Here is a 27,672-nt window from a genome sequence, read left to right as displayed (position 1 = left end):
TAAGAAGCCGGCAGGCTCGTTTATTGGTAATTCAACCAATATGGTGTTTCAACCAATAAACCAATAAACCAAATAACGAGCTGCCACAGTCTCTGATAGGCAGAGGTTAGGACATTCTGCTTTCAAAAAGCCTATGCGGCGTGGGACGCTGGCTGCCTATTATCGATGCACGAAGCCAATGCACCAAAAACTGCACATTTACAGGTCCCTTGATTATCTCTTGGGACAAGAGGGTATTATCTCTTGGGACAAGAGGGTCTCACGAATGTGTCTGTATGTTTAGGGCGTTGGTTACAGCGCAATTGTCCAGAACCGAGCAGCCAGATTCATTGCTTCAGATTACTCCCGTTACTCCAGCATCTCCAACCTAAAAAACCAGTTAAAGCTTCCTACCCTCGCTTTTCGTCGTCATATTGCACGTTTGTGCCTTTTTCACAAATTCTTTCATTCAGCCACACGTGACAACCAGCTCATCCAACCAGTCCATCGAGGCCATCGCAGAAGTCATCCAAACGCTGTAATTCCGCCACGTGCTCACACCACATCATTTCAACAGTCATTCTTTTTGCGCACCGCCCGAGACTGGAATGACCTTCCGGAAGAGGCGGCTGTCATCCGGGATTCTGCGCGCTTCAGGAATGCCATACAAGCAGCAGACTCAACTGCATCTTAACCTTTACTTTTGATACCGCCTTTCATCGCCCACCCCTCATGTAAAGTTCCATACGGAACCTTTGAGGATATAATAAATAAAAAAAATAAAAAATAAAAAATAAAATTAAAGAGCCATGAGACTAAACGCAAGACAGGTTTTTTAAGCCAAGCGGGTCTGTTTGTCACCGTGTACAAATTAGGGAAAAAAGAGAACACAGTAAACTGAAGGTTCCGCAGTCTCCAAGGCAGCGGTTCGTAGCAAATCCAATGCACAATCAGGCGCTCAGGCAAGGACCCTAAATATGCAGATTAGGAAGAAGTATGATAAGAAACATCGAGAGACATTTGTGCAGCAACCAAGGGTTTACTTTTGTTATCGTTTTTGTTCATTTTTTTTACCAATATACGCAGTATAATTATGATTCTAAACATTAGAAAAAGTGGCATCAATGATTTCGATAGTAGATTTTGTGTGTACATGATCTATCTATCTATCTATCTATCTATCTATCTATATATCTATCTATATCTATCTATCTATCTATCTATCTATCTATCTATCTATCTAGCCGCTTACTTGTGGGTGCTTTCGTTGTTATGGGAGGGTGTGGCGGTCTGCTGATCATGACCTGCTGGTTAAAACGTCAATAATGTCCCTCATCGCTTACGTCGACAAAGACCTCCCGCCAGACAGTGGCACGTACTCGTGGGCGGCTGCGCCACAGGCGATTGACAATTATTCATCCACCCAGAAATGACGAGCACAAACAAGGGTAGTTTTAACGCATGAACGTTAATAAAAACTTGATATCAGCAGCGTTCACCCGACAATTTCAAGGAATAAATATCAGGGTCTCAGCAGTAATCAAACCGAAGCATTGTTCTTGGCGATTAAGCATTTTACAACAGAGCTACGCCAGGTCTCGCAACTACTTTTCAAGTATACGCTAATCTTAGTGAAACGTCATTAGTGATTGGAGTGCTGCCTACGATATTTTTCATACATTACATAAGCACTTCTATGCTACATCTTTCTCACGAAGTTAACATGCACTGTAGTTAAGTACCATGCGCTGAAGTTGATTTATCTGGCAGTGTCCGAGGCTACCATCCTCATGAGTACCAGCGCTTCATATGTCCTTGTCACTTCTGGCCTCAATGCACAAGTGCAAAGAACTGGTTATATGAACATCACAAACTCTCTGAATATATCTGTGCGTGAAACAAAATACATATATTTATCGCCCTTCTTAGCGTATTGCAATAAATATTACAACAAGTTCATGTGGTCACATTCCTCCACATGTTTTACAAAACCTCGATTCCCAAGGTAGTTGGGATTTCCGAGTTTTTTTATATTCTACACCAAACCTCGTGTAAAACAATGCTGCCCTTTTTGAAGCTAGAGGCTTCAGCAAACTATTCCGTTCGGCATGTAGGTCAGCTTCAAAATATGATGAAATAGCGTGTACTAATATATCGTGACTGTGCCTTCCTTCTCCTTGTTTAACTGATTTGAGAATCCTTCGTTGGCACAGGCGCAACTGGTCTGAACTATATTTTGCCATGTGTTTGTTTGCAGACTTATCGCTATGTGGTCTCTATCTACACCATCACAAATACGAGTGCTTCGGCATGACGCTCATCATTTTTGTTCAATCAACCATCATTGTAAACCTCATGAGTTGGATTTGGCACAAGAGAGATGAGGAAACTTCATGTTGTACCAAATTTTGGACAATATTTCAGCTGGGAGTGCTGCGCAGGTGAGTGTTAGTATTTTCTCCAACAAATATTGTAGATGACATTTCTTCTCTGGAAGGTGGAGGCCGCTACTGGGTATGTAAAACAAGAACCAAAAGCGAAAAATGTGAATGAAACTATAATGCGAAACACAGAGCCACTCAGTTTTCTTCCCTTGTTGCTTATCATCATGATGTCATTGTATGACTCCTTAAGTGCGCATTGTATTCGCCAAGCTTTGAGCACCAGGTGGTCGAAATTCCCAGGGGCCTCCACTACGGCGTCTCTCATAATAATATGGTGGTTTAGGGGCATAAACCACACATATCAATCAAGCTTTGTCCAAGCACTGAGAACTTATGCACAAACCTGCGACACAGTGCCAAAAACTTAGTTCCTATAGTCTGTATAAGCAGGTGTATAAATCTAGAGACACTGACAAAAAGGAAAAACAAAAAAAAATCATCGACGAATGCGTTAATTATGATAGTGCCTATAAGCGAAAATTCACAGCACTGTTTAATTGCTTAGATTTTGCGATAAGTTAAGACAAACAACTTGAAGGAGACTTATATAAATGTTCAGTTACAATAAACTGTAAATTATTCACAAAACTCTCTCTCTCTCTCTTGTGAAACACGAGAGAGAGTCAGTCAGTCTTTTGTTGTAGTTAAGGAAGCTTAGGGGTCGGAAAAGTCATTGGCGGTATGTTTAATTTGAGGCATTGATGTTTCAATTTTAAAGACTAGGTTCTTGCGAGTGTTTTGCGAAGTCGCCGCATCAGTGGTATAGGCTACCATGAAGATAAACGGGTTGTTTTCTGCAAATGGGGTAAAAAAGCGATGCTTTTTTTCATGTCAACGATACAGTAACCCAGAACAAACATCGGTGTAGCTCGGTGTGTGGTTGATGCGAGCCGAAGTAGCTACACGACGTCTCCAGCGGAGCCATGTATATTCAAAACAATTTTATGCGGAAAATGGTATAATGCATTTTGGCGAATTCTTGTGTAGATTGTTAGGCTTGAAAGTTGAAAATCGCTGTAATTGTATCTGTGTGAGGTGGACCTGTGCGCCGGTCCCAATATCACTAGCGGCGGCGCGCCGGTGGTTCCACCTGTTGCGGGGGTGCGTCAACAGCACGGAGTTTCGGATCTGCAGTGGTGCGGCGGGGGTGTGGTGAAGTATATTCAAATTGAACAGTTGATGCAGATGAGAAGTTGTCTCTCGGAATATGGAGATTGGTGCCCTTATAGATCGAGTAAAGCAGGAAATGTGATAGCGTCACGTCTTAATGTCATAAGGAACTAAGGCTACCAGCTAACCCTTTTGAAAGCGATCTTGCGAAACTGCTAAAAGCAAGTTATGGGTATATGACCGTTACCAAAAAAAAACGTTCTCGTGTAATTACTAGTACCAGTGATCACAGCAAATAGTGGTGACAACACAGCGCGTAGAAGGAAATACAGATAGTACGCTGATGCCTGTCCAGAAAGTACGTGCGCCAGCACACACGACGACGCCATTATATTGTCAAAGTTTGCAGTTGCTGCTCAAGCCAAGCAGCCACCATGCGCCGGTGTCCGCTCACACTCCTCCGTGCAGTGAAACAGGACAGGACCTAATTTCCTGCTAAGGATCAAACGACGGCAGGCCACGCATGCACAGTGATAGGTTATTGCTTGCACTCTATGCAACGGAGATGGGCCCCTTGTCTCGTCGAGGCTTCAGATGTGGCCCTCGCTAGATCTAGCCAGCTTTTACTCGAAGGTCCAGTGTACGATGCGCGTACAAAAGGTAATGATTTGCCGTGTCGTATCATGACAGCGACGACGAAAAGCAGTACAAGGTAACTATACATTTGTTTTCGCAATAAAAAATTACAAAAACTTGCAAACCGCCTGTGCTCTCTTCCGAAGAGCTGCATCGTTTTCACTGTAAAGAGTTCGTCTGATCAAAAACTCCAGCAACCCAGCACTAAACGTTTAATTTGTTCGCACGTTCACTTGAATTCTTACAGGTGATATTTCGTCAACACTTGTTTTTTTTTTTACAAAGCAAATTGGCAATGTGAGCCTATCACGTTAAGCCTATCACAATGACGCTCAGTCATTTCTACTTGCGCACTCAAAAACTCACAAAATGAAGCGAAATCAGGTTATCGCACACGATATTCATGCGAGCAGATGATAAACGGGTGGGCGAATGCATGTAAAGTTATGGTAAAAGACACTAGTATTTGTTGCATATGGAGCGATCGAGGGTATGTACGCTAATCACCATATGTGAATCACCGTTCTGGTTTCAAAAAAGTAATAAATAATTAAAAATAAATCAAAAGAGAAAACAAATAAAAAAACAAATAAAAATATAAACCAGACCTCCAACAAAAATCACAGGGAAGAAGAAACACACAGGGCACGAAACTTGCTCACGGATGTGTCTCTTTTTTCCTGGGTCCTGTGTTGAAGCGCTTTTTTTATATTTTCTGCCTCGAACCTCACCAAGTCACCCAATGTGCTTGTCTTCTTCAGATCACATTGGCTGAGGGTCACGCAAGTGTTCAAACTTTTGCTGTGTGGCAGAATCATGCGACCAACAAAGATACAGACAGCACAAAATATATGCGTACAATTATCAAAAGAGAGATCATTGTCAATAAATATGCACAACTTCCGACAAGCGGTGCCATACCAGAAGAAATTTCGCATCTGGGCTGCCTTCATTGTTTGTCTTCATTTTTCTTTTCCACTCCTCCTCTTTTTTTGTATGCGAAGCAGCTCTTTGAATAGCCTGCGTAACGCTGTCCGCCCGTGTCTCCGTGCCAGCGCCCCAGCACGCTCCCTCGCCAGTGTTGGGGCGGTGCCAAGTAGGCTGGGCCTTCCCTCGCAGTGTGCAGTGACGTCAATCTCTGCCTCGCATGCCACGCGCTCACCGCGTGTCACCTCTCTCTCGCTTCACCCTCTCCATCACTCGCCACATTGGAGCGCACATCGAGTGAACACTGTCGGCTTGTTTACAGTGATGGAAAGGACGATGGAACGCGAAGCTCCTTCGCCCGCGAAAACACGCGCCGTAGCGATTTTACCTAACCCGACCATCGCCGGCGTTGTGGGGGCAAGCAGAGATGATTGCGTTCGTGAATAATGGCGTCGCGCCTGCAACACCGAGAAGGCACGAATCAAGGAAGCCAAATTCAAGCGTCGACAGCGGAAGACTAAGGGCCAAACCTCATAAGCGCGAAAATGCACGTGACAGCGACAAGCGATGGGACGTAAATCGTCTTCGCGCGATTAGTCGCTAGCGCAGGCAAACCCCTTTCACGCGACGGCTTCTGTGAGCGAACTCCACTGTTGCTGGCATGAGGCCGTCTACTCGCACCAAGAAAACCGCGTAGTGAGCGGTATGCAATTTGAAAATAAGATATATTGTTGTGTAATGGAGCGGAAAGTGTTTATGAAGGCCTTGCAGCACTTTTTTTATATGCACATGCGTAAACATTGCGTTATTTCTTGTTGCGCATACGTGACTCGGGCAGGGTCACGAGCACCTACGTAGTCTTTGTCTTTTCCGGTTTTTCGCTATTGGCTGCTTGAGCCCAGCACTTCCGGGCGATGAGCGACGGCTTGCAAATCTGGAGAACCAAGCGATCGCGCGAAAACTACCCCGCGACATGTCGCGCGAACGCCCTGTTTCGTCGCTCATAGCATCGCTCTTCGCTGTCGCGTGCATTTTCGCGCTTATGAGGTTTGCTCTTAACGACACCGATGAGGCGCGACTAAAACACGCCGATTGCGTCCGCGCGCAACGCTGCTGCTTCGTACGCCATCATCCCGTCAGAGTTCTTTTTGGGAGCCTATGAAGCGCGATTGGGAAAATGTCGTAATTTTTCCCGTTTCCCTTTCTTTTCCTTTTTTCTCAATCTCGATTGTTTCTTCTTGTTTCATGCTTTAATTTTCCTCCCATTAGATCTGCCTAACTTTATTCTTATTGTTTCGTTTCTTTCTACTCTTCGCTTGCTTCCCTTTTATTCCATAATTCTTCTCGGTTTTGCCCGTGTTTCGTGAAGGGACGACAACCTATGACAGTCTCGATCCTAAATTGCCCCGCACCTATAATTCTCATCAAGACCTTGGAAAAACCACAGGAAGGAAACTTTTTCTAGGCTCGAGTGCGTGCTCAGTATACCACAGAAGACAATGCTCAATGTGGATTTGTCCATCTTACGCCAAGCAACGGCAGCATGCGATGTGAGGAAGTTAGATCCCGGGCCATTAAAGAACTATTATTATTTGTTTGGAGTTTACAACCTGAAACTACCACATGATTAAGAGAGACGCCGTAGTAGAGGGCTTTGGAAATTTCACCACATGGGGTTACTTACCGCGCACATAAGTATAGGCACACGGACCTCAAACCATTCCGCCTCCACCGAAACTACGGCCGGCATGGCCGGGATTTCATCCCGCAACTTGTCAAGGAGCATCCGTGTGACTGAATTACTAGACCACTATGGCAGGTCGCCTGAAGAAGTCTGCATTTAAAATACCTAAGCGAACCCAAGCAATTAAAAATACTCTCTAAGGCATCAGGGTGTTTAAAGGGTGTGTGGTTCATGCTTTTGGAGACTAATGCGGCTGCCACAATCATTAATCCCTTTTAAGGACTAACGGAACCGGGTCTAACAGTTAGTTTCCACAGACGAGCTGAAGAGACAAACATTTGGTCCTCACATTTTCATACTAAAGAGTAACCGTTTGTCCGCCAATTCACCCTAAAGGACTAACATTTAGTCCTCACACTTGCATCTAACAGGGCAAATGTTATTCCTACTTTTACACCTTACCGTACAATCGTTAGTCCTCACAGTTGCACCTTGTCGGACGAATGATTGATCCACTCTAATACTCCAATTGAATGAACTTTTTGTCCACAGTTTAAACATTGTTTTTTTTGTTTATTTTCCGCCAGGCCTAATACTTTTGTCGCCTGCTTTTCTGCGCAGTGAGCAACAAATTGCACAGAAACAACACGCGAAAAGTCGTTAGCCACCTATGTGTAACTGCTTTCGCAAACATGGCAACAACGAAAGACAAAAAGTGAGACATCGAAATCTTTCATTTTCTACATACACATGAAGTTACTTCATTTTTTGAGTAAATTCATGGTGAAGTGTACATATACAGTGTCGTTGTCAAATCTTGTTCACTCCTTGGGGAGCTCCTCCGACGGAAGCAATAGATCACAGGCATTGCAGACGCCAGTGCACGCAGCCTCCTGCCTGTTGCGTTCGCATGGCTGCACTTGCAATAATAGAGAGTTTTAGTACTGCTGAATGATGCTACGTGCGCATCACGCAAGCGCCTTGCGTTACGTGGCGTCGTTTGCCACTTAAGGGCTTTTAGTACGCCGTAGTACCCGCGTACGTAGCGAGCGTGAAGCGTGTTGCGCCATCTGGTAGACCAAAATAGAAGCACGTGTTGTTGACAGCCAATGTGAGCCAATCCAAGTGTTATAGCCAGACTATGGCCATATTTTGAGCCACAGAGCCGGTGGTGCTTGCCTTCGATGCCGCCATTTTGCAAAACGAAGTCTCGCGCTGTTGCGAACTTGTTCGAGAGCGGCGCGATCACCTCATACGTACGCACGCACGCATCTCATGCGTGCGTACGTAGCGACCACGTACGTAACACGATACGTGCGCGTTGCGGTCTGCGCATGCGCACTACGCAGAACGTGGCGTCCTTACGTACGCAACGCTGCCACGTACGCAGCGTACGCAATACTAAAACTCCCTAATATAGGGAAACTAGCTAGCCAAACGTGACAGAAGATGAAGATGCACGCATATGACAAGTACGTGTACGTTAATATAAAAACAAGCGTTAAAATATGACGCACAAATAACGTTACCTTCACATTTCGCACAGCCCTCCTGAAGCTGCTCCTACGAAAGAGATCGATGACAGGCATCGCCGACCCCCGCGCACACAGTCTTCAGCACGGTGTGCGCCCACGGCTGCACAATAAGTATGTAAAGTAGTGAGTAACGTGTGACAGAGGATGAATACAAATGCATATGAGAAATACGTGCAAGGTGAAACGAAAACGTACGTGAGATATATGACATGCCAATAAGTTCACCGTGATATCACACATTGTCAAAGACTCATTGCGATCCTTGTAGCGCAACAGCTTAGAAGTGGCGGCCACAGCCACAACTCCGTGAACCACCATGCCGCTAACAAGTTAGCGAGTCCTAAGCGAGCGACCTCGTTCAGCTCGAGCAAGCGAACGTCAGACCAAACGCGGCGTTGCACGCGGAGGGTCTGCCGCCAGGGAACTTCGAACAGGAGAGCGAGCGTACGTTTGGCCACCACCACGAACAGCGCCGAGCTGGTTTGGAGCTCCCACTATGAAATCGACTGTAATGCGGCCATTTTACACAAACTCGGGCGAGTGCCGCGTGCAAACGCGAGTCCGCTGCCGTGGCCAATGGACGGTGCCGAACTGCTTGCGACCGACTGACGGGAAAGCCAACTGTTGTGGCGACGAATTTTCAACAAGTTCTGACGCTAGCGAAAGCCCCGCCAGCCCGTGCTGGTTAACTTACAGTGCTCGACATAATACAACCAAGCTCAACGACTACCAACACAGCGACGAGGTCTCAGCCCAATATCGTCAGCCCGGAGCTCATCGCGGTGGCGAAGACAGGCCAGCACTCGATGAGCGAGCGTACGGGAGGCCGACGGCAATGGCGGCCAATTTTCAGGTGGTCGCAAAACACAGGCGAACTGCAGACGCCAAAGCTGATCTTCGCAATGCATTGCCTGCGTACAATACTCAACACGTCCAAGCCCGTCGCCAGCAAGCGCGATCCGTATCGCACACGCGACAAGTAGAGTAGAATAAAGAATGATAACCTACTTGCCTTAGAATAAAGCGCTGTTTCTGCACCGAGTTGGACTGAAGCATATATTCGATAGGCCGGTTGTCTTCTCGGCCATCATATTGACCTTCCCGACTGTTGCTGTGATGTGTTGGTCGTGACTATCTTGAAGCCAGAGATATACAGCGCGGCGTGGTGACGTGTCGAGACTTGCTCCAGACTTGACGGGTGCAGCGAAACGCAAAAGCAGCAGCCCACGCTCATACAAGCGTACACACAAGCACCACATCGTAATTCTTAGATCGTTGAATCCAGGTGGCCGTGGTCGAGCACTCCGAGCGATACCCAACGTGAACCATCACCGGCAAAATACGGGGAAGGACTGAACCAGCAAAGGAGGAGAAGGAGGGCTGGTCACCTTGGCAACCCTTTTCACCCTACCTGCCATCCCCGGGTGATTAATCCCTTTCGGAGCGTGTTTGGAGACTATGTTGTTTCGCGCGGCACGCTTCCCTCTGTCGTTGCTTCTCAACGGTATATTCGTCCATCGCGCACGCCTATCGGGCTCTGTTACTCCTTTTTCGGGAAATTTTTCCATGGGGTGTACCTATAGTTGCGCATCATGGGATACGTAAGAAATGAGTGGTCACTCTCTTGACTTCACTTATGTGTCAGTTTTTTCACGACATGTTTTTTTTTAACCTAAATGCGAATCAACTACTTTGGCTGTCAGTCATTCAATGTTTTTATTGTCTTTACTTTTCTGTTCATTAAATAAAAGATAAGCCCAATACCGTGTGAAAATATGCCAACTATAGATTTTATTTATGCGCTATGTAGTACGTCAGGCTCCATAAATACGTATGCTACCCGCCTAGTTCAGTCACCACCCATTCAGGCTTTAAGACGCCGTAGCGTTGAAATTTGGCAATACTCTTGAGTCTTCTGGAGTAGAGAAAGTTATGACGACTTCCTCCATAGTTAACGGCTAGAGCGCAACCAAAGAAAGCTGTATGACAGGCATATGAACACCATTATTTTACGCCAGACGTGGGCCAAGGTCTCCTGCTCGCGTCATCTAGGAGCTGGTGAACGCCACTCCCTATTAGACAAAATGTCAACGTAAGTTTTTTTGCTTTGTTTTTTGTTGTTGTTGGCCGGCCCCAATTCACTACGTCGCGAGCGTAAGCGGAGATCGCTATGCTACAGCATGCGACGCAAGAGCGTAATGTTGGTATATATGAATGTCATGAGCCACACTGATGCTCTGGGTGAGGTCTCCTCCTGAATGTGTTAAGGTGCTGACGACATTGCATTTCGATTGAAAATGCGTCGAAAAGAGCAGACGCATAAAAATGACTTGTTGAAATAGCTAATCTTGGATCGCGCAATTAGTTAGGCGAAGAACAAATCCTCTCCAACGCGTCGGCGTAGAGTGTATAGCAAACCAACCACGTGGGACTGCCCCTTGAATTGCCAGAAGCCGATGAAAAGATTGCTTTAATTAAAGGTACTAGACGTCAATGGAAGACGTATTCTCTTTGTCGACCACCCAAGAGAAGCAGACGATGCTGTGGCCTCATTAGCAGCTGTAAGGCGTAGCCGACGACGATGTCCGTTCATCGCTGGCAGTGTTTGATCATGTGATGGAACTGACACAGGAACGTTCGCTTGTAGATGGAGTAAGCACGACGCTTTTTACAACACGCACTGTGGTCATTAAGCTCAACAGTGGTATAGGAGTGGATGACGTGTCACACCAGATCCGGGTTGCTAGTGAACTAGCACGGGTGGTTGCCCCCAGTCGACTTTCGCAGCGCCCATGCTGTAACGGAAAGGGACATGTGCGTAATAATTGTAAGGTGCTACAGCGTTCACACTGCCGGGGCTTGGGCATGCATACGCAAAGTGCATTCGTCTCTACGTATCAGTATCAAGATCAGTGGAGACAACGAATGAACCGCAACATATCATGGACGTAACTAAGGCAGAGGACGTCGCCAAAGTCACTGGAGCTGGGAGTCAGGCCGCACTAGACTGTGACGCACCTATAGAAGACGCCACACCAGAACGTACTAAAAGAGCACAAGATCATGCAGCAGCACCTACCAAGCACTCCAAGGAAGCGAGAACGTTTTTAAATAGACAAGTTACTGGAGCGTCTGCGCCAACGTCGTAACAGAAACGGCCTGTCAAAGTTGTTCTTATTGATATCTCTTTATTCACACTTCATGCCCTTGTTAGGCAGCGATTAATGTAGGGTGAGAAACGGGCTTCTCGTGGTGTGAATGCGCGAACACGCATTCGAAGGAAGGGTCACGGAACTCTGGCGACACCTTGGGGGAAAAACGATGTTGCCACAGCAATTAAAATGGCCTTGGAAGAAGACTAGCCAAGGAGACAAAGATGGCGATGGGGAATAAACCTCCGGCGAAAATGCCGGCTGCGTGTTCTGTCGGCTTTTGTTGGAGAAAAACATTTTTGTTACAAGAAAACCTGGATATATTGGCACAGGAGTCCAAAGTGGAGGGTGAGGAGGACACTGAGAGCATAGTACGAAAGTTCGCCTCGCGGTATTTTGTAACTGTGAGCCATGCAGTGGTACATCAGGGTGATGCGTTCTGTTGGTCAGAAATTTGCCTGGTTTGAGAATACAGAATGTATTGGCATGTGTATCGGGCCTGTTTGCGATGTGGGACATCGCTTATTGTGACATTGAAAAGTGCGTTCTTGGCATATGTGCAACAACTACAATGCAGGAACGCTTCAATTTTTCGGATATGTACGATAGTACATGTGGAATGAGAAGAAGCTGATATTAGTAGGGGATAATGTTCTCTTCCTAAACAAAGAGAGAGAAGAAGCAGTAGCAAGTTCAAACACAAAAGCAGAGATGTGCTTATGCAAATGAATATAAATTATGAGTTGGTAGATGTTGCATAATGTCTGGAAAGTTACTGAGCAGTAAAATACACTAACTTTCAAGGGGCTATCAATGCCAAATTAGATCGACTATACATATCAGTGAGGCAACAGCACAGTATAGCTGCACTAGCGCTGGCAGGTTGCCTTTTCTGATGACTGCCTAGTTAAGTACCAGCTAGGTTTAAAGTAAGAATGCAATGAATTTTCGTTACAACGGTGGAAAATGAGCTTCAATATATTGTCTGAGGAGTCCTTCAACGTAGCAGTAATTACTAAAATTAAAAAGAAAACTGAGGAAGCTCATGTAGAGAAATTAGATGACGAGTGGTAACTTATAATGCTGCAGATCAAAATGATAGTGATTCGGAGTTCCAGTGTCCTTGCCTTTAAATAAAAAAAGGAGAGAGATAGCTCGAACTGATGGCTCGAAACTGACCGCACTAGAATGTGAAACACTTGGCGACTATTTGGAGGATTTGCGCAATATGGAAAAGAAACTAGACATCTATCACGAAGAGCGCCATGGGGGGGGGGGGGGGGGGGGGGGCTAGGTGAGAGCTATAGTAATGCAAAAGACATTGGATGAGAACCCAACAAAACGGACACTTAGACTCAAGAAAAGTCGTGCCAGACGGAACCATTTAGAAACAGTCGAATTCTATAACGTAATAATGGCAATCTAATGCAGAATATGACAGAGGTTTTACTGCTATGAGGCACCATTCGCTAATAGACCAGTTAATACTGAGGTATTTCAAGAGTTGCTTTTCGAAAAATGTCTCAGTTGTTGGCTCACACAAAAGAAGCTCTTGAACGCCCTACAATAAATATGGAAGTAGAAAAAATCATGGATACCCTAGTGCAAAAAAAATTGGCAGATCCCACGTACAGTGGGAATCGATTATAGGCGAAGCACGAATGAGAAAGGTTGATAGGTCGCTTTAAAATCAACCCAACGTTACGCGGTGGAGGTAAATGATGTCGTACATGGCTTCCGTGACATGATTATTATGTTTAGATGTGTCATTTCCCTTCGTCATCTATTCACGTCGTGTGATCCCAAATATAGTGCATGTGGAGCTAGAGCAATGACCGCGAGCACGCAATGAGCATGGTATGTTGTCTTGTTCTTCCATGACACGTGTGTTGGGGTTATCATGTTTGCACCAGTCATACTTTTGTGATCCGTTTTCGTCACTTAACACCAAATTTGGTCATGTGAAGCTAGCCAAACGGCTGCGAGGGCATCATAAAGGGCTCAATATAGTCTAATGTAGTGATGACGCGCGCGCATGCTGGGTACAGCGACGCTACGTTAGCAAAACGTGAGCACTTTAGAGTCTGACGCTAGGCGTGACCAGCGCGACCAGTGTTCGTCGGCGCGGCCTGGCGTGAAATGCGACATGCTGCATTTCGCACCAATGCGTTGCCAAGACAGCACTGCGTCTCCCTTTTTTCTTGATGGAGGGACGCCGGATTCACTGAAACGCACATGCGTAAAGCAACGCAGCGCTGTGCGCGCCTGCGAGGATATGGCAGGACCGGCGTCTGGCGTCGCAACTCTGGCGTGACGCGTCGAAATTAATGCCGGCGAACACGCGCACCGCGTAACGTCCGAATGTAATAGTGTCTTGACTGTGGCACGTAGTCATGTTGTTACATGACAAGCATCTCGTTATTTTTAAGTTTGCGCTAGTATCTTACTTACTGCATCCATTTATTTTCCGTAATACCATAATCAGTATAAGTGAAGCTGGCGAAACGGCCGCCAGTGCATCATTAACGTGGAATGTCGGCATGTTGTCACATGTTTGCACCAGTCACATACCGTTGTCATCCTTTCACGTTACGTAATACCAAATTTGGTATATGTGACGCATGCGAAACGGCCGCGAGCACATCATGAGCTGATCTCGCCACGGTCGTATAGTAACTAAAATACTCGGCTGCTGCCCCGCAGGTCGCGGCATCAAATCCCGGCTGTGATGGCTGCATTTCCGATGGAGGCAGAAATGTTGTAGGCCCGTGTGCTCGGATTTTGGTGCAGGTTAAAGAACCCCAGGTGCTCGAAATTTCCGCAGCCTTCCACTGCGGCGTCTCTCATAATCATATGGTGGTTTTGGAACATTAAACCCCACATATCAATCAAGCATCATGAGCTTTGCATGTAGTCATGTTGTTACATGACACGCATGTCATTATTGTTAGGGTCTGTCGCTTGTGTTCGCTATGCAATCATGTCATACCATACCAGTTTTGCAGCATGCCATGTGAACGAAACCACCGCAGAACCATGAACCACTGCAGTACTGCAGAACCATGAATTGTAAATCATGACATTTATGACATACATATCATGATTTTCAAGTTATGACTATTCAAATATGTTCTCCATACAGTCATGGTATGTCATACCAAGTTTGGTATTGCTACCAATATTGAAACGGCCAGGAGAGATAAAAGTCGTTGGCGGCTAGATAGAAAGATAAATAGATAGATAGATAGATAGATAGATAGATAGATAGATAGATAGATAGATAGATAGATAAATAGATAGATAGATAGATAGATAGATAGATAGATCAATAGACAGATAGATAGATAGATAGATAGATAGATAGATAGATAGATAGATAGATAGATAGATAGATAGATAGATAGATAGATAGATAGATAGATAGATAGATAGATAGATAGATAGATAGATAGATAGATAGATAGATGCGCTCAAAATCACTGAAGTTTGCTAAGAAATGCTTCGCATTTAAAACCAGCGCCACTGGGTACCAGCGTCTAGCGCCATGCCTGATTATGGGCCAAGTAGCACGCGGGTACAGGGACGCTGGAGCGGCAGCGTCTCAGTACCAGCGCGGGGAGGCGCCGGGTACTCGGTGCAAAATAGCTTCACAGTGTTGAAATGGGGTGCCCATTGCCCATGAATAAATAAATGTAGAATTTTCAAGATGATATATTTAGCACATCTACAATACAAACAAAAGATGAAAAAAACAAGTAAAAGACGACAGTATGCGATCTTGTCACTTTCGATTTCCCAACCAAGTACTCTTCCCACTATTGCCATGACGTATTTTTTTACTCCTTTATTAACTACGCCTTGCCATAACATGATTGTTGGGTTGTAATATTACTATTTGTCCTAAGAACTCTCCAGTCGACTTCATATTTACAGTTCATATTTATAAGTCTCACAGGCAGGATCGACGCGATATCCCTTTCCAAATAACAATTGCGCTTTCATTTTACAGTGACAAACGGCTTCCGGGCACCGAATGACAAGCATATATTGGCAAAAGCGCAAAGTTTTTTGAAGAATCCACATCATGACACCTAGTCGTTACCTAGGGGTACCATTGGACAGGCATCAAGACAGTGAAGCATTTTGGCTTGAAAAGGCTGAAGAACTGCGCGTGACAGCCGAAGGAAGGGGTGGTCGTGACTTATCAATTTTCTCTCGGTCAGCTGTATGTAACGTGTTTTCGACTGCTAAAATTATGTATCTTTTGCAAGTACTTAGTAGAATCCACATCTTAAGAATCCACATCTTAACTCAGAAAAATCTAAAACCGACTGGAGGAGCAGCCACAAATTGTCGGCTGTCGCTGCCAATATTTTTCTTTCGTTCATAGTCGCTTCCCGTCCCTGCTACTGGTCTACGTGAACTTACGATTTAGAACGAATTGTTCGGAATGTATGCGTGCACACCTGCAACTAAGAAACCGCCAAATAAAATACTAATGCTATCCACTGAAAAAGTACGGCAGTGTGTTAGTTCACAAAGGCATACCAGATTACCGACTCAAAATTATGTGTTCCTACATAAGAGTTACAGAAGTACCGGCTACTGCGCTCAGAAGGAAGCTTTCGGTGACAGTCTGCGTTTCTGAAAGCACGACAAATCGATCGTCATCGCTCCTTGTGCGCGCACTGTACACGAAGAGAAATAGGTAATTGAGGCTCAGGCTTGTCTATGGTGTACATTACAGTCACTTTTACACTTTATAATCGTACCTACTTAAAGGAAAAAGTGCTGGTAGCATGTACACCAACGCGGCCTGCACGATAGGCCTATGCTTGTTGCTTGCTGTGGCAGGACACTGGGTATAGCCGCGCTCGACGCAGCTGAGTTTCGATGCACAACAATTCTGCAATTGAGCTTCACAGCATTTTTAACTCTTACCTACACTGTACCTGACGTAAGTAGAAGGTCAATCATTGCCAGACATGCATTTTCGAAGTGCCGATATCAAGCGACCGCTGTTTTTCTGGCCTGCGCTTGCAGTATACAGTGGGCATGCCAGTGTACAGATTGCAATTTAAATCATTACCAAAAACTGAAAAACCTCAAAAAAAGCTATTGCAATCCACTGAAAACGTATGCCAGGGAGTAAGTTCACGAAGGCGTACCAAATTAGCAACTGCAAATTGCGTGTTTTCACACATCAGTCAGACGTACCGGCTAAGTGCGGCGGGCAGCTTTCGGTGACAGCCTGCGTAGCTGAAAGAGCGACGCATCCATCGGCAGCGCTCCTTGTGCGGACATTAACACAAGGCAAAATAGTTGATTCAGATTCATGGATGTCTAAACTCAACTGTAAAGTTATTCTCACACTTTAAAACTGTATGTACACAAAGCAGGAAGCGCCGATAACATATACTCCGACGTGGCCGGTACAATATGTCTATAATGCTCGCTTTGCCGAGCACTGGATAAGACAGTTATCAACGCGGTGAATTGGGGCATGGTTGGAGTTTCTGCATTTGAGCTTCAGAACATTTTTAACTGTTACCTGAAGTAAGTAGAATGATAAGCTGGCCCAGACATTCATTTACGGAGTGGCGGAATCGAACGAACGCTGTTGGTATCGCCTTCGCAAAGAAACCTTGAGAAGCGATCGAGAGAGCTCATTTACCGTTCGTCAACGTGGTGGCATAATTAATTTCCTGTTTCTGTTGGCAGTGGAGTCCAGCTCCGGCATTATAAGCGCTGCAACAAGGAATCATTTGAGCAATACACGACTGATGCGAATATTGCCGTTATACTCGGGGGCATGCGAAAAACGTGCAATAATTGCTGCACCGCAAAAATTGCGTATGCTCGGGATCTGTTAGTGTAGCATTCATCGGTGCCGTGGAATCAAGCGTTTTATATTAAATGACACCGAAACATGCCCCGGCACACGCTACATAAATGTGCACGCTGCGCTGGTAGAAACAATGCCTGCTTCAGTAATCGCTAGCGCTTGCCAGTGAAAATTCCAGCGCTTTCAGCCTTTCTCAGTGTGTACCTGCATCACCGCGGTTAAGCCAGTGCCCCGACCAATTCGACACAGCTATTTCCCAGTGCGCCTAGCGAAGTAACAGTAAATACCAGCGTGTAGCAGTGTCTCCAGATAAACCAGTGCTGAAAAACGTACTGGCATCACGCTGAAGATGCCGCTTTTGCAGTAGGGTAACCTCAGTCTGGGTAGGCTGCCGGGTCCTGATGGCCTCAGTGCTGTGTTTCACTAGACATTTCAATGTCAATTATCTTGAGTACTCACAGTGTCTTTAGCGAGTGATATACGTATTCTGCTTTGGTCTTTTAGTGAAGCAGCACATACTATTTTGATGCCAATAACCAAAGAGACAGACAACTAAGAATTCGTGTCGTCATATCGGCCTATATCATGAACTACAACTACAAAATCTTGATGAATATATTAACGCAGTGACTTCAGGGTTTCGTCAAAGAACTGGTTGGATCTCGCCAAACATGCGTCCTTATGGGACGTTTCATTTTGACGAATATGCAGAAATAGCAAGGCGTTCTCCAGTGTTGCGACGTTATTGAATAATATGTGGCGATTGCGTGGCTTAAACTAGAAAAGGCATTTGACTGTGCCTCTCAGTTCCTGCTGCTTGCCGTAATAGACCACGGGAATGTTCGTTGAGTATTCAGGGATGGCGTGGCTTTTAGTTATTAGGCCTTTGGGTTCTTTTGAAACTTGGGCGTTTTGTCCGTTCGGGATGCGCGCTTGGACCTCTATTTTTCAGCAACTAGGTAAAAATGCTTCGCTTAGCAATAAATGACAACTGCAGCATTATCGAATTAAGGTTCCAGGCATCAGAAGTTTACATTGTGGCATATGTGGACGATGTCTCATTTTGTTGCGCAGACAAAAATGTTTCGCGGAGGCCTCAATTGTGGGGAAGAGTTTCGACAATGCAACTGGTAGTCGGGTGATCTAGGGAAAGTGCTTAGGTTTCTGCCATGAAGAGCAGTCCTCCAGACAGGAGTTTTTTTTTTTGCAATACTAAGTGATGGACGATACATGTGAAGTATCTAGTGGTACCACTAGAACACCACACAGACAACGATAGCCATTGCCATGAGCAGGCGAAATAAATTCAGTTGAAGGCAACTAGGTTTAAGGCTAGTCGTCTATCAATGTCCTCGAGAGCTACGTTTTGCGATCTCTTCATCTCGAAGCTATGGCACAAGATTCAGGTGCTGCATTGCTCATGGCCTAATCTCCAGAATTTTCGTCGCGTCTTCGCAGTGTTCGTCCGGGCGTTAAAGAAGAAACAATGCTGTCGAAATAATCTGTTTAGGCGAGTAAGGAAAAGTGGTATAGGACAACCACATCTAAACATGAAGAAAATCATAAAAACACGTTTTTTTTCAAACGTGACTGATACTTTCTTGCGTACGGTGTGCCAACTGAGGCGAATGAGGGCTTTACATGAATGCTTAGTTTGTACACACTACAAGAATGGTGCTTTCCGCTGATATTTCAGGGAGGTGACATCGAGTATCCGCTTTTAAAGACGACAGTCTTTCTTGGGGACCTTCGACGGAAAATTTTTGTTCTGCCTGCCTGCCTGCCTGCCTGCCTGCCTGCCTGCCTGCCTGCCTGCCTGTCTGTCTGTCTGTCTGTCTGTCTGTCTGTCTGTCTGTCTGTACATTTGTTTGTTTGTCGGCCCTTAGCGATACCTCAAACGGCCGACCACATCCGCAGCGCCCACGATTACTCAAGCTTCAGCGTTCATACTTTTGCGATTGTCAAATAAAAAGCAAATATTGCGCATGTCTGAGAACCATAAAGACACGTCGATGTTGTGTATGTGTGCCTTTATACTAGAGAAGGCACACACAAGTAATGCTAAAGACCGTAGCATTAAACACACAGCGCTTCGAGTGCAACGCGATGCCCATAAAGGCACGTGTTACCAACGCTTTGCTAAAACGACACGGTGTGTGCACCTGTCCATCGCTTTGCGTTCTACACCTCATCGCCGCCGAAAATGGCATGCATCTTTCTCCACAAGCGCTCACACCTTCTTTCGTTTTTCGAAAGGCGCTCGTGTCAAAAGTGCCTCAAAAGTGAAGGAAGCTGAGACCGATATGTAGAGAATTGACATGACTAAGAAGTCCGCACTGGATGTCTATCGAACTTTTAAGCAGGAAATTGCCAAGGAAAGGATCTATGATAATACTCGGGGTAGTTCTCTACTGTTTGAGGCCAGGACGGGAGTATTGCGAACCAAGACATATCGGGCCAAATACGAAGGGGTAGACACGGTATGCAGTGCGTGTGGAGAGGAAGAAGAAACTGCCGAACACTTGATAATGTTCTGTAAGGGCTTCGCCCTATAGTTCAGGATGATGGCGCACAGTTTTTCAAAGCAGCTGGGTTCAGTAACAGGGAGAGCAAATAGACTTTAAGCGGGTAGATTTAACTAGAAGGAGGTTATATGATTGGTGGCTAAAGTCAGGGCACGAATGAAAATAAACGCTTCACTGCAAAGTACGAATTCTCAAACTCACTTCTTAAAAGGAAAAAAAACTAAATCAAGCTTTTGGTTCAATAATTATTACGGCTTGGTGGCGCTAGCCGCCACCCGATCTAAAGGGTTCAGCCATATCCATCCATTCATCCATCCATCCATCCATCCATCCAACCATCCATCCATCAATCTATCCATCCATCCTCGATGCCCTCGTTCGCCTCCGCTGCACGCTCGAGGCACTCTAACGCAGCGCCTTCAGAATACCATTCACCGATTTCCTTGCGCAGAACGTGAAATAAATGGTTTTTTCACTCTCTCCGGACGCAAGACTGTCATGTTTTGATGACATTGGCAGAGTAACATGCAGATTTAAGGCCAAGTTTTTGTCTACCAGCTTTAATAAGTACCTGCTTTCAGTTACACACAAAACGCTGTACAGAGATGTGTGTGATACACTTTCATCTGTTCCAATGTACAAGGCTTTATGAAGTGGAGACCAAGGGCAGGACGTGCTAAAAAGGTGATTACAACAATTCAAGTAGCTCATGCTACAAAGACTTTTTTTTACTTCACACTGTTACTTTGCACGTGAAGATATTTATAGAAGAGCAAGCTTTCTTTCTATCTTGGGGGTCATACTGTGTAATTTGTCATAAGCAGCAAACATTGATCACGTTTTTTCTATAGTGCTGGAAGACGTGTATACTAAGAATGTGGTGCAGATGATAATCAAGGAGGAATTCTCGCTGGACACAAGTGGCATCTGATTTCGCCTTATATACAACAAGGGTGGTTTGCTCTTTGTAATAATGTTAACAGGCGTCCACTGCTCATGGCGGTGCTGTATTGCAGCCTTTTACTGTAATCCAGATGTATGACCCACGAGAGAGTACACCCGAAAGTGCGTGCCAAAATTTGTTACCATTATAAAACACGGGAGACTATACATGAGTGGTTGTCAACGGCAGAACTTTTGACAGCTTTCAAGGAAGTTTGATATTGGTGCCCGTCCAGGTGGACTGATACTATTTGTTCTTGTGACCTTTACGTCAAAGTTATTGCAAATGTGGTCAGGGAACAGTCAACCAAAATAAACCTTGCTGCAATTGATAGAGTACACGGCAGCTGTTGCCGCTGAGCGAGACGTCATATGATGAACTTCTGTTGACGGAAATTATTTCACTTCGCCCCTGAATAAGTGAAAGAAACAAATTTATTGGGTCTGCATTAGATGGGACTTAACTTTACGTCACCTGGAAGGCCTTTTTACACGTCATTTTCATGACGGAAGTACGTCACCGACATCTCTGTTTCTCCAGGTATTCGTGTTACTTTCGTGTTAAAAAGACTATCGTGTTTAAAAAGTATAAAGTGCTTGTGACAAACAAACTCTTATTTAATGTCGCAATACGGGAGAAATTAATGCAAGTGTCATTTATCACAGTTGGACATATTTCATTCCTGTCGAAGCCGTGGGCTGCGTGTTTGCGACTGCTCAACGTCGATGATATGACCACAAACAATGTTCGTCACGAGTATGCAGCTTCGCAAGATTACCCGCAAAACAGAGACACGAAATGCTTTTTGTTCCCTTTAGACCACTTTCTTCCGGATCATTTGGTGGTACCACAGTAGTAATATGCTCAACTAGGAGGTTCCCGTTGTGTCCGGGGGGAGTAAGAGGCCGTATGTTTTTCTATTCGAGTGATCTTGCTGTACAGGTAGACTGAGAGTGAACGCTGTCACGAATGTTAGAATTGCCGATGCGAGAAACTTAACGTTCTTTGTTTTTCTTTCCCTACAACAGGCATTTTCTAATACTCGGGCTTCTTGCCAAGAAGCACGTAGACAACCCAACACAACATTCTTTGAAGCGGCATACGACAGATCTGCGCCTACTACACCTGTACGAGGCTTTTCTCAAGTCAGGGCCTCAGCTGGTAATCCAGCTCTACCTTCGGTTTGACACCCATGATTGGAACTTGCTCACAGGTGCGAACTACGATGCTTCAGCAGCTCTTCTATACGAAGTTCGGAGGGCTCTTTTCAGGCATCATACACTCCTCCAGTAGAAAGCAGTCAAACCTAAGCGAATAATAGAACACTCGTGCACCTTATACAAAAGTATGCGATTTAACAATAATGCAAGATAAATTATGGATCAAAAGCTTGCGCAGGTTGTTTATTCAGGAGGGGTTCGATGCAGGGCTTCTACGCCTCCTCCTATTTAGTCAATGTATGGAACAGACTTTACACCCACCTCTTGCCAGATTGGAGGTAGGGGTACCACCCACTGCCCCCCCCCCCTCCTTCCGGGAACACGCCCCATATACTAATGCCCACTGAGGTGGTCTTATGGCAATGGGGCTTCACTACTCTCCCGCAAGTCGTGGGGTCAAATTCTGGCCTCACCAACTGCATTTTATTGAAAGCAATGGGCGCTCGTGTGACTATATTTAGGATTAGGTCAAAGAACCACGGAGAGTCAATATTTTCACAACCTTAAACATTGGTACTTTTTATATGGTGAATTTGGAGCATAAAATTGTGGCAAATGCTATAGAATTCAGCAATAACTGCTTCTCTTCAGCAAGTAACCTGCACCAGCCAGAGGTCGTAAGCCTATACGGATGATAATTCCGACTACCACACAGGTCAGCCCTTTGGCAGCGGACATTCAGAAGAAGGTCGCGCTTCCCTACGTCACCATAATTTTCTGGTGCCGTCTTGGGGCGTGTAGCTAACTATAAGCGTCACAAAGTGTACAAGTGGCTCTAAATGTCATGTCCAACATCAATTTTTGTATAATTCGTACTTACCTTCAAATACAGGAACCGGAGAAGCGGAAGAAACAATACTCGTCACGCTTATCAGTCACGACTAACAGCCGCACTGCGCAATATGGTGATCTGGCGAAGGCCCTACTGCGAGAAAGCTGCTAGTATTCACAGAATCTTCAGAGAATAATAATCACTGAGGCTTAGCAAAACTTATGTTGTAGAACACCGAATATCAGATTCATTGAATTTTGTGCCGGGTTGATATCTTAAACAATTCGGAAAAGCAACGCCGAGGTTGAATATGACGTAAGCAGTGTCAGAAAGGAAGCAAGTCTGGTTGCTTGATCCGAATTTAACAAATGCAAAAGGACTTGCAATGTGCAGGCAACAATCTTGCCCATGCGTGTTTTTTTTTTGTTGGCTGAATATTTGTGTTCTTAAAAGATTGTGAAACGAATAATAATAACCATGCTTCGTAGCAGCCCAGAGCAATGAATTCATGCCATCACCGTACGCGAGATTATATTTATGCACCGTGGTTTGCCCGACTAAACAATACTGCCTATTCTAATATTTTCGTTATAGCAGCTGTCGAAGAGCAATACAGGAAAACCGAAGCCTGGAAACACACTTCCTTTGAAAGAAAAGTTCACCGCGAGAGGAAAAAAATCTCATTTGCTATACCATACGTACACCCTTGCAAATATACCACGCGCGCTGGATATGGCAGCTTTCAACATTCTCGTAAAGTAACGAGAGCTGTCGACGGCGCTGCACAGTAATGCTGCTTAATGGCCTGAAGAGGGAGTGCGATATTACACGCTGTTTTCTGCATCAGATATTCAGTAATATATTCAAGGAAACAGCACTGTAAGAATTAGCATATCGGGGAAGTGATTTACATTATGCGCATGCGTCCTGTGCACGGCCAAGTGCAAATATATTCGAGCGTTCTAGGAAGATTCTCGTTCTGCTGAGTGATTCGGTCTTTTTTTCATTTTCATATTTTGTGGGTAAAAGCCATTCCCGCATAATTGCGTCAAAAAATGATGAAGCTCTAGATGTCGAGAGAATCCTAGACAATATATGCAAACACTAAATTCATTGTTTCAAATATTTGCCTCTTCTTTAGGCTTGCTTTAATGTGGCAAACCTATCAATACATCTTTGCGCGGTCTCATAAAAACCTTTCATGTTTTTTGTCATTATTCTGGTCCCTGAGGCCGCAAAAAAACATGCATCAGGCGCGCTTTCGTCGAAGAAAATGTCACTGTGCTCAGCTGTTTATTGACAAGTACAGATAAAGCTTCCTTCTCTACTGAACGTAATAAAGACTTTCGCCTGCTACTACAGCCTACTAAAAGGAGTGCTCGACGAAGACGGACGCTCCCGCATCGGCTCCGTCAGTGATAATAAATTATTGCTGTTCTTCACACCAGTGGCAAAGAATCTTGTCCTTATTGTCACCACCAAGTTCTCTTCTCTGCTCCGAGTGGATGCCACCCATGTCCAGGTGGGCCACATTTTCGACAACTTCTTCATGTTTTATCTCTACGCCGACGCGTCCCGTTAGGCTAGGCCGCGTCCCGTTAGGGCTAGCTCCACAACGGCCGAGTTTTCCCGGCGCGCTGGCGGCAACTACCACGGTTAGGGGCTATCACCCAAGCACACTTCAAGTTGCGACAATGGAGATCACCTCCTCTGACCAAGCCATGCCGTTGGAGAACGAGTATTTAGCTGACATTGTGAAACTCTGGGAAGGGAAGCTATACCAGACCGCGTCTGCGCCCAAAGGAAATGGGTTGCGCGCTGTGGCCCAGCAAAAGGTGGCAACCTCCAGCTCGTCCTCGCGCTCCTCTACGAATGGTGCGTGCACCACAGCTCCTGCCTCGCTGATGCGTCAAGTCAAGTAATGAGCAAGCTATACACCTCGTCTCTCTCGTGACAATTACATCGTCGTGCTGAAGCCGGGCGCTCCTTTCGAGCTCAAATCCATCCTCTAGTTCGATCGTGTCGATGACGCGATTCGTGAATACTTAGGAGAACACTCGTCCAGTACGCTCCATGTGTGGCAAGTGTGGGACCAAAACGTTCTCGCGCGCAGTGTCACATCACTATCCATGGCGCAGCGCCTTCTTGTGGATATTCAGTTGCTGGTGGGAGACCAACAGCTCCCTTTTCGGGGCCACGTCAAGGCGTCAGGGGAAATCTGCGGGTTGTGATCACCATCAACCCGTCTAAAACCCAGACGCGCATCAAATCTGAACTTGAATGGCTGCGAGGCACTATCCTGTGGTCCGAAAACTTGGTCACTCTCAGAGCAGCGGTGGTGACCTTCGAGGGCACGAAGCTCCCCCGCTTCATCTTCTACTACAGTGTCGTGGCCTACGAGCGCCCGTATAAGAAACCCATCCCAGCCTGCTCTTTCTGCGGCATCGTTGGTCTTCGACCCTCGGCTTGTCCACGACCTTCTCCCGGTCGCTGTACCCTCTGTGGAACTCTAGTTCAAGTGACTCCTGAAGACCTAGCTCAATATGAATGCAACCCGACAAGCCTCCTCTGCTCCGGGCCACATGAAACAGGTGCTCGGGGATGCCCAGTAAAGTATCAGAAACCTAAGCTACCATCGACCCCAAAGCGGACTGCACCCCTATTAACAGGCCCACCAGCGGATACGCAAGCCAAGCGTGACTCACCTCTCACTGACCCGCCGACCCCACCGTCGGCCACCTCAATTCACTACCCGCCACTTGTCATGGGATCACCTCAGGTAAGCAGCTGGGCAGAAATGAATGCTCCTCGGCCTCTCCTTTCCTCCCCTCTCTCTTCTTCCCTAGAGCTCTCCACTCTACGAGAAGAGAACGCGCTTCTTCAGTGGCAAAACGCAGCTCTCACTAAGCAGGTCGCAGTTCTCGAACTGCAACAGCAGAAATTGGCAGGAGCTCCCACTGCTACCCCATTGGTTGAACCCACAACCTTTTAAACTTGACCATCCTGCTACGCCCACCCCGCGTATTGATACCACTTCCCCGACGACGGCGTCGGCTGCCCCTCCAGCTCAGGGGGAACTCAGAACATTCCTTCTATAGACCAAACCTTACCATTGGAGGACCACATTAGTCACCTTGAAAATGCTGTTCTCTGCGACTGTCTAACATTAATGTTCAACGCACTGTAGCTGAGGTGGTTTAGGCGGTTCAGGCCTGGGCTGTCACCCAGTTTCGCACCAAAACTCGCTCAAGCTCGGCCTGTACGGTCAGCAATTCTGTCCCGCGTCGACGCAACGTTGCCGGTTCCCCTTTAGCGGCTTTCAATCCAGCTTCCGTCCCCCTTCCAACTCTGCAAAGTCAGGGGCAGGACATGGGGGATGAGCGATAAAACTTTAGATCTTCGTCATGGCGACTGTGTCATTTACATCTTCACTATCGTCTCAATTCGAAATCATTCAATGGAACTGCAGGGGATTCGGGAACAGACGAAAGCGTGCACATCTTTTAATCTTCCTTCAATCTCGGGGCTCTTTTCCTGCCGTCATCGAACTTCAAGAATGCGGTTCAAACCCTATCGTCTCCAGCTACTGCTCCTATAGAGGCGGCACTACCACTAGTCTACTTGTTCACAAAACATATACAGCTGTTAAGGTCGATCTAGACCTAGACCTCCCCTATGATTACTGCATGATCTCCGTTCTTCCCCAGAAACGAGGTACTCCATAAATTCACATTCCTAATGTGTACTGTCCCCCACATATGCAGCGGGTCACTTTCGCGGAACTCTTCTACAGGGCTCTCCAAGCGGCGGCTCGGCAATCCTTGGTGGTGGTCGGAGACTTCAATGCTCCTAGCCCACACTGGGAATACCACTTTGAAAAGCATCGCGGCCGGAAGCCTAATGAACTTATATCCACTCTTGGTTTCACACTGCTCACTGACCCAGCGAATCCCAGGCGTATGGAAAATTCGGTGACACGCGATACATGTCCAGACCTCTCACTCACGCGTAACATTCGGCAAGCTACGTGGAAAAATCTCGATGACACTCTTGGCAGTGATCATTTTGTGCTGAAAATCGCCTTCCCGACGCAGAAAATGCGCGAAATCTGGGGCCAAGCCCGTATCACGGACTGGTCAGCTGTTCGCACTACGCCTTCCTCTTTGCTCTCCTCCCCAGAGGACTATCAGGCGTGGGCATCATACGCCCTCCATACAGAGCAATCATACACCAAACACATTCCCACTTCCACATCAGCCCCTGCAGTGGATCCCCACCTCCTCCACCTTTGGGATGCACGCCACAGCCTTACCCGCCGGTGGCGAAGATCTAAGCTAAATCGTAAGCTTCGCTCCCGCATTGAAATGCTTACCTCGGAGGCTGCTGCCTACACTGCCCAGCTTGCAGATGCAAATTGGGTCGTTGCCTGCGTGAAGGCTCCAGGTCAGATGAGCTCAAAAAATAAATGGCGACTATTTCGGAGCCTCTTGGATCCATCTACCTCCCGTGGGGAAACATGACGCCAGCTTAGCCGCGCTTACTATGCCTACCAGAGCCCGATGAGCCAGCTCGCAAACGACCTCCGCTACCGCTATCTCTGTCGTACAATTGACCCCATGGGCTCCGAGTACTTCTACTCCGGGCTCCCCAACTCAGAGCTTGATGCCCCCTTCACGCTTCCCGATCTTCAGGCGGCATCAGCTGAAATGAAGCGAGGTACTGCACCAGATAGGGATGGCATTACAGTCACTCTATTAGCCAAACTTCCCGATTCCGCACAACTCTCATTCTTACATTTGATGAAAGTGGTATGGGACGGTGAACGCTTACCCCCGGAATGGACCACATCGGTGGTCACATTCATCCCACACCAGGCAAGCCCGTCAGCATTCAGGCGTTG

At 46.2% G+C, this 27,672-nt stretch overlaps 1 protein-coding gene across 5 annotated transcripts in view; it reads left to right on the top strand.

Moving 5' to 3' along the window:
• LOC119163117 (XK-related protein 6) overlaps nt 1–27,672 on the top strand; it is a 116,937-nt gene that overhangs the window by 33,080 nt on the left and 56,185 nt on the right. For 4 of the 5 annotated variants that reach the window (XM_037415054.2, XM_037415053.2, XM_075874203.1 and 1 more), the window contains exons 3-4: nt 2,237–2,420; nt 21,809–21,993. In XM_037415054.2, coding sequence (XP_037270951.2) covers nt 2,237–2,420; nt 21,809–21,993 — 369 coding nt within the window. Of the gene's footprint in view, nt 1–2,236; nt 2,421–7,401; nt 7,496–21,808; nt 21,994–27,672 lie in introns of all 5 variants that reach the window. The other variant, XM_075874202.1, reaches the window with a different exon arrangement.

The sequence above is a fragment of the Rhipicephalus microplus genome, chromosome 9, assembly GCF_043290135.1.
Source record: "Rhipicephalus microplus isolate Deutch F79 chromosome 9, USDA_Rmic, whole genome shotgun sequence".
In the NCBI taxonomy this organism is placed as follows: Eukaryota; Metazoa; Arthropoda; class Arachnida; order Ixodida; family Ixodidae; genus Rhipicephalus; species Rhipicephalus microplus.
The sequence above is the reverse complement of the archived record's forward strand: the minus strand, read 5'-3'. Positions and strand labels throughout refer to the sequence as shown.